At 46.9% G+C, this 7,513-nt stretch overlaps 1 protein-coding gene and 1 pseudogene across 1 annotated transcript; both read left to right on the forward strand.

Moving 5' to 3' along the window:
• Nucleotides 1-511: 511 nt before the first annotated feature.
• Nucleotides 512-5,531, forward strand: LOC107125052 (pre-mRNA-splicing factor ATP-dependent RNA helicase DHX15-like). The gene is made up of 5 exons (XM_015428525.1): nt 512-940; nt 4,022-4,044; nt 4,210-4,331; nt 4,470-5,336; nt 5,512-5,531. Exons 1-5 carry the CDS (start codon nt 512-514, stop codon nt 5,529-5,531), a joined length of 1,461 nt encoding a protein of 486 aa, XP_015284011.1.
• Nucleotide 5,532: 1 nt separating this feature from the next.
• LOC107125053 lies at nt 5,533-7,212 on the forward strand (annotated as a pseudogene).
• Nucleotides 7,213-7,513: the final 301 nt, after the last annotated feature.

The raw sequence follows: 7,513 nt of genomic DNA on the forward strand, positions 1-7,513 counted from the left end.
TTGGTCTTTAAGGTGCCGCTGGACTCGAACTGTGTCCCAACTCTTTTCACTCCAGTTGGTGGGGGGGGGAGGCATTCCCTGTATGCCTCGTGATGGCTGGCCAGAAGTCTGGGCACAGCACTCGTCTGGGTCCTTCGCAGATCCGGCGTCCCAGACTGGTCCTTGGCTTTTATAAGACGGGTGTGATGAAAATACGCTCTCTTCTTCCGTTTTACACACACACAATTTTTTTCCCCCTTAGTGAATTAATTTTTTAAAAAAAATCTGTTTCGCCTTCTCTAGAAGCTGTGCAGTTCGCCTCGGTTGCCCCAGTCCGTTGATTTTCACGTCATTAGATAGACGAGCAGCGCCCCCTAGAGTCGGATTCGACTGGCCTTCGAGCAAGGGGAACCCTCACCTTTCCCTTTAGAGAGCCTGAGGCGCTTGAAGGGAGGGAACTTCCTGGGCCGAGACAGCCTCGCCAACAGAGGGAAACGAAACCAGCCCTCCCTTCCCGACGCTCGAGGCAGCCATGGCGGCGGCCGGGGGTCACCTGCAGGAGCTCTGCGAGGCACTCACCTGTCCCATCTGCCTGGACTTTTTCAGGGACCCGGTGAGCATCCCCGAGTGCGGCCACAGCTTCTGCCGAGCCTGCCTGGCCTCGGGCTGGGGGGAGTCGTCGGGGGCCTCGGAGCCTTCCCGCTGCCCCCAGTGCAGAGAAACAGTTCGGCAAAGGAACCTCGTGCCAAATCGGCAGCTGGCAAACGTGGTGGGGAGACTGAAGAAAATCAGCCTCCGGAGCGGAAACGGGGAAGCAGCCGAGGAGGAAGGGGTTTGCGGGAGACACCAGGAGGCTCTGAACCTTTTCTGCCGAAATGAGGAGACCCTCCTCTGCGAGAGACTGGAGGAGCACCAAGGCCATGAGGTGGTTCTTGCCCAGGAAGCTTCCCAGCAACACAAGGTAGGTAGGGGAAGCTGTGCGAGTCCCGGTGCTGGCGTTGCCAATCCCCAGGTGGGGCCTGAAGCAGTGTTCCCTCTAAGCTGAGCTGGTGTGAGCTAACTCACAGTTTTTTAGCCTCCGGCTCACACATTTTTTGTCTTAGCTCAGGAAGGAGGGCTCCAGAGCAAGCTAGTTTATGCAGTAGCCAAACCACTCACTCACCACTTTAATGCCAGCAGCTCACAAAGAAGAATTTTCCCTCACAAGACTCCACAGCTTAGAGGGAGCACTGGCCTGAAGGTCTCCACGAAATTACAGTAGATCCCTGGACTACAGAGATCGGTTTCCCTAGAGGAAGGCCTCGCAATCAGTTGTAAATAGCAGGAGAACTCCAGCCATCACCAGAAGGTTGGCAACCCTATTCATAGATCAACCTCTAGCTCACCTGGAGAAGAAGTGTTTGAGCTCTGAACTAGACAAAACGCTGCTGGAAGATCTGTGAAGCAGGTTTATCAGTCAGCCGCTGTTCTGGAGGGGTGGGGGAGGTTTTCCTGACCTCCAGAGCAGGGAATTAGGCCAGTTGGGGCAACGTGAGGCAACCCACAGGTTTCCCCCAGCAGGCAAGGTGTCCATCTCCAGTTTGGGAAATCCCTGCAGATTTGGGGGTAGAATCCGGGGCAGTGTTTCCTCTAAGATGAGTTAGGGTGAGCTAGCTCACAGTTTTTAGCCTCCAGTTCACACATTTTGGTCTTAGCTCAGGAAGGAGGGCTCCAGAGCAAACTAATTTGTGCAGTAGCCAACTTGCTTGCTGCAGGCCTCTCCTGAGACTGGTAACTGTACCAGCGGGCTCTAGCCCTATGGCAGGAGAAAGTTGCACTTTCCTCAATGTATGACTCATCCAGGAGCCGTTCAGCTGAAGCAGGGTTTGGCTGGGGTGGGTATGTGTGTACTTTTCTCTCCTCCTGCCAAGCAGATGCTCTACCACTGAGAAGTGGCCCCTCCCCTGAGGAATGGCTAGAGCAAAGGTGTTGAACTCATTTGTTACAAGGGCCAGATCTGACATAAATGTCACCTTATCGGGCCAGGCCATGTGTGCCATAAGATTTAACACAAGGTACTGGAGAGATAAACTTTATAAAGATGATTTCAGATGCCGAATGGCAATAGCAGGCATAATTGGATTAGATGTGATGTGCAGATGGGTGGAGATATCAGCATTGATAATAAGACAGGAAACCTAGGTCTCAATTTGGTACAGGAGGATTCAGTCCAGGAGGATGCAAAGAATAAATGGAAATAAGTCTGAGGAAGTGAGCAGTGACTCACAAAAGTACATACCACAATTTTGTTAGTTTTTAAGGTGCTACTGGGTTCAGTCTTTCTACTGCTATTAGAAACCACAACATTCAAAAAACAGTGGGGGGACATTTTAACCTTCCAGGGCATTCAGTTGCTGACCTGTTCTCTTACAAAGGAATTTCTCTTACAAAGCAATTCTCTTACAAAGGAATTTCAAAGGGAGATAAGAAAGAGAGACTGCTGAATTGCAACTGATCATGAAGCTCAAGACAATGCTGACTCCTGGACTGAATTCAGACCTAGGTTTCTTCTCTTATTACCAATGCCTGCTATTATCTTTTAACACCTGAAATCACTTTGCTCTCCAAGATAGAAGGACAAATGAACTCACATTCCAGCTGTATCTGAAGAAGTGAGCAGTGATTCATGGAAGCTCATACCCTGCCACAAATGTTGTTAGTCACTAAGGTGCTGCTGGACTCCTGCTCCCTTTCACTAATAAGGAATGGAAGCTGTGCTGTTAAGTCCCCCCCCCATTTGTTAGAAATGGAAAGGGGGATCTCTCCAAGCACCATGGGATTTCCCACCCTCTCTGGCACTTTTCCTCCCTCCCTCCCTCCCTCTGTCTCTCTCTCACTTATACCTGGAATAAAACATTTTTTGGTGTTAAACGCAGGACTCTCTGTGTGTCTTATACCTGGAATAAAACGTTTTGTGATCAACACAGGACTCTCTCACACACACTTATACCTGGAATAAAACATTTTTTGGCCTTAAACATAGGACTCTCCCTCTCACATACCTGGAATAAAACCTCTTTGGTCTTAAACACAGGACTTTCTCTCTCTTTCTGGTATGCTGCTGCTGCTGGCTGGCTCCCTCCCTCTCAAGAAAAAGTGTGCTTATACCTGGAATAAAACCTTGCTGATCTTCTTAGAAGTCCCACAAGATGCCATTTCCTCCCCTCTCTCTGGGTGTTTCCCTCCCCCTCCCTCAGCCAATTGAGGGAAGGCTTTCTTTCTCTCCTCTGAAGCAGAAAATAAGAGAGACTGGCCAAAAGGAGCTGCAGTGGAAGAAACAGGAAGAAGCACTTAGCCAGTTGCTCTCGGGGCAGATTGGGGCCTTGCAGGGTCTGGATCTGGCCCATGGGCTGTATGTTTGACACCCCTGGGCTAGAGGCTGCCCCCTTTAGGCTGTGGGAACCATCTGTCATAAATTTGTTCAAACTTTGTAAAGAAAAACAACTGTGATATGATGACTAAACCTTGTTAGAAAAAAATATATATCTTCTTTAATGCCGTGAATAACAAGTCATAAAGGTGTTTCTTTGAAATAAATTGGTCTCAAGTTTTTCTTTCTGCATTAGATATTTTTTTTCCCCTAACAAGATTTAGTCATCATATCACGGTTGTTTTTCTTTACAAAATTTAGCCTGTCCCGTGATCTCTCATATTTGACTATACATTTGTTCAAAAGCAGCTGCCTGGCCAATGGGACCCAAATGCCAGTAGTCCACATTGCAGTTCCTATTGTACCACCATTATGCCTGGTTGATGGTTTGGGGTTGGTGAAGTGCAGCTCCTAAAAAGTGGTCATGTGTAGCATATCTGTATTCCCCAGGCATCTGGGACAGTCTGCTCTGTACTCTGGTGGACCTATGGAGCTAGCCTTGCTATTTCCCCCACAAATATATAACCCTGAGGTGGATAAACCAAATGGACAGAGCGTGTCACCCTGCAGGTCTGAGGTGTGTGGTCTGTGGCAGGCCCTAATTTCCCATTTCTTTCTCTCTATTCCCTCCAGGATGTCAGAAGCACCTTGCAGAGGTAAGTGGATCATGCTCATTTCCCTTGAGGAAATCCTGTCTTGTCCTGCCTGCCTGCACTCTCCTTCTGTCCCCAGTTCACCTCCCTCTTTCTCAGTCCTTTTCTTTTTTGCCACTTGAGAGTTCAGGATCAGATGTATGGTAGATTAACCTTGTTTCTCTCCAGGTGTCAGGAGGAGGAGGAGAAGTTTGAGGATCCAGTGGCTTTTCCTCCTCAACTGAAGTGGAGAATCTGGGACATCAGTTGCCTCGACTTTTTACTGAAAGTTGTTGCAAAGCAGTTCAAAGGTAATGAAGGTAATGAGAGGGAACAAGATGAGAAGGATTTACGACCTTCAACCAATTCTACGCTCATTGCTGATGTTGGGTTGCCATCTTTAAAGCCAACTGTATTTCCACATGGTATAAACCCATTTACAAACCTAGCACACACAACTCGCTATTATGGAATCTTAAAAAAACGGCTTCAGCTGCCCGTCTGGGAGTATAAGGAAAGGTTTACCAATATCTTGACGAGGCACCAGTGTTTCGTGCTTGTTGGTGAGACAGGTTCTGGTAAAACAACACAGATCCCTCAGTGGTGTGTTGACTACATGCGATCACTGCTGGGACCGAGGAGAGGTGTGGCATGTACCCAGCCCAGGAGAGTTGCTGCAATGAGCGTGGCTCGGCGGGTTGCCGATGAAATGGATGTGATGTTGGGCGAGGAAGTGGGTTACTCCATTCGATTTGAAAACTGCAGTTCAGCAAAAACTATTCTCAAGTACATCACTGATGGTATGTTACTGCGTGAAGCTATGAATGACCCTTTGCTGGAACGCTATGGAGTAATAATTCTTGATGAAGCCCATGGAAGAACTTTGGCTACCGATATTTTGATGGGACTTTTGAAAGAAGTTGTAAGGCAAAGGTCTGACTTAAAAGTTATAGTTATGAGTGCTACTCTAGATGCCAGAAAGTTTCAAATTTATTTTGATAACTGTCCTCTTCTCACTATCCCTGGTCGTACGCATCCTGTGGAGATTTTTTATACTCCAGAACCAGAGAGAGATTACTTTGAGGCAGCTATTCGTACAGTAATCCAGATTCACATGTGCGAAGAAGTGGAAGGAGACCTTCTTCTCTTCCTTACCAGCGAAGAGGAAATAAATGAAGCTTGTAAGAGAATAAAGTGTGAAATTGATGGTCTGGGCCCTGAAGTTGGTGACATTAAAATCATTCCATTATATTCGACACTTCCACCAGAGCAGCAGCAGAGGATTTTTGAGCCGCCCCCTTCGAAAAAACCAAACGGTGCAATAGGACGAAAGGTGGTTGTATCTACTAATATCGCTGAGACTTCATTAACGATAGATGGCGTGGCGTTTGTCATCGATCCTGGATTTGCTAAGCAAAAGGTGTTTAATCCTCGTATAAGAGTAGAATCTCTCCTGGTGACTGCAATAAGCAAAGCTTCCGCTCGCTTCAGCTGCCTGTCTGGGAGTATAAGGAAAGGTTTACCAATATCTTGATGAGGCACCGGTGTTTCGTACTTGTTGGTGAGACAGGTTCTGGTAAAACAACACAGATCCCTCAGTGGTGTGTTGACTACATGCGATCACTGCCGGGACCGGGGAGAGGTGTGGCATGTACCCAGCCCAGGAGAGTTGCTGCAATGAGCGTGGCTCGGCGGGTTGCCAATGAAATGGATGTGATGTTGGGCGAGGAAGTGGGTTACTCCATTCGATTTGAAAGCTGCAGTTCAGCAAAAACTATTCTCAAGTACATGACTGATGGTATATTACTGCGTGAAGCTATGAATGACCCTTTGCTGGAACGCTATGGAGTAATAATTCTTGATGAAGCCCATGGAAGAACTTTGGCTACCGATATTTTGATGGGAGTTTTGAAAGAAGTCATAATGCAGAGGTCTGACTTAAAGGTTATAATTATGAGTGCTACTCTAGATGCCAGCAAGTTTCAAGTTTATTTTGGTAACTGTCCTCTTCTCACTATCCCTGGTCGTACACACCCTGTGGAGATTTTTTATTCTCCAAAACAAGAGAGCGATTATCTTGCGGCAGCCATTCGTACAGTAATCCAGATTCACATGTGCGAAGAAGAGGAAGGAGACCTTCTTCTCTTCCTTACCAGCCAAGAGGAAATAAATGAAGCTTGTAAGAGAATAAAGTGTGAAATTGATGGTCTGGGCCCTGAAGTTGGTGACATTAAAATCATTCCATTATATTCGACACTTCCACCAGAGCAGCAGCAGAGGATTTTTGAGCCGCCCCCTCCGAAAAAACCAAACGGTGCAATAGGACGAAAGGTGGTTGTATCTACTAATATCGCTGAGACTTCATTAACGATAGATGGCGTGACGTTTGTCATCGATTCCGGATTTGCTAAGCAAAACGTGTACAATCCTCGTATAAGAGTAGAATCTCTCCTGGTGACTGCAATAAGCAAAGCTTCCGCTCGGCAGAGGGCTGGCCGCGCCGGCCGTACTAGGCCAGGAAAATGTTTTCGGCTGTATACAGAGAAGACCTACGAAACTAAGATGCAGCTCAACTCCTATCCGGATATTCTGACATCTAATTTGGATTCTGTGGTATTACAGCTGAAGAAACTCGGTATAGATGACTTGGTTCGCTTTGATTTTATGGATCCACCAGCTCCAGAAACCTTGAAGAGAGCCCTAGAGCTTTTGAATTGCCTGGCTGCCTTGGATGATGATGGAGACCTGACTGAATTGGGATCCCTGATGGCAGAGTTTCCCCTCGATCCACAGCTGGCCAAAACGGTTATTGCAAGTTGCGGCTACAACTGTTCTAATGAGATTCTATCTATTGCTGCCATGTTGTCAGTCCCACCATGTTTTGTTCGCCCCGCAGAAGCCAAGAAAGCAGCAGATGAGGCCAAGGTGAGGTTTGCCCACAAAGATGGAGACCATTTGACCTTGCTGAATGTCTACCATGCTTTCAAACAAAATCACAAATCGGCTCAGTGGTGTTATGACAACTTCATTAACTACCAGTCCCTGATGTCTGCAGACAACATACGCCAGCAGCTGTCACGAATCATGGACAGATTTAATTTGCCACGTCGAAGCACAGACGTCACAAGCAGAGACTATTACATCAATATAAGGAAAGCATTGGTGTTTTGCACCTTTCACAGCAGGTCATAGCCTTTTCCCACCAGCTGAGGATTCTCGTAACTCACCCACCCCGAACCCCCATCACCCCCCATTAGCCTAGTAGATGATAAACATGAAACAGAACCATAGTTACAAACATTTTCAGATGTAGAAGCATTGTGATTGTAGATCTTCAAATTCAGATTTATATCAAGACTCAAAGTCCTCCTGCATTGTTGGGCACTGGAATTTTATTTGCCTTCTGAGGAAATGTTGGAAAAAGTCTCTTCCTCTTAAACATTTTTTTGTTTTCTTGTTCCATGGGAGTTTCTTGCTCAAGTGTATAAAGTAA

Source organism: Gekko japonicus, unplaced genomic scaffold (genome assembly GCF_001447785.1).
Source record: "Gekko japonicus isolate JY-2015 unplaced genomic scaffold, Gekko_japonicus_V1.1 scaffold8414, whole genome shotgun sequence".
In the NCBI taxonomy this organism is placed as follows: Eukaryota; Metazoa; Chordata; class Lepidosauria; order Squamata; family Gekkonidae; genus Gekko; species Gekko japonicus.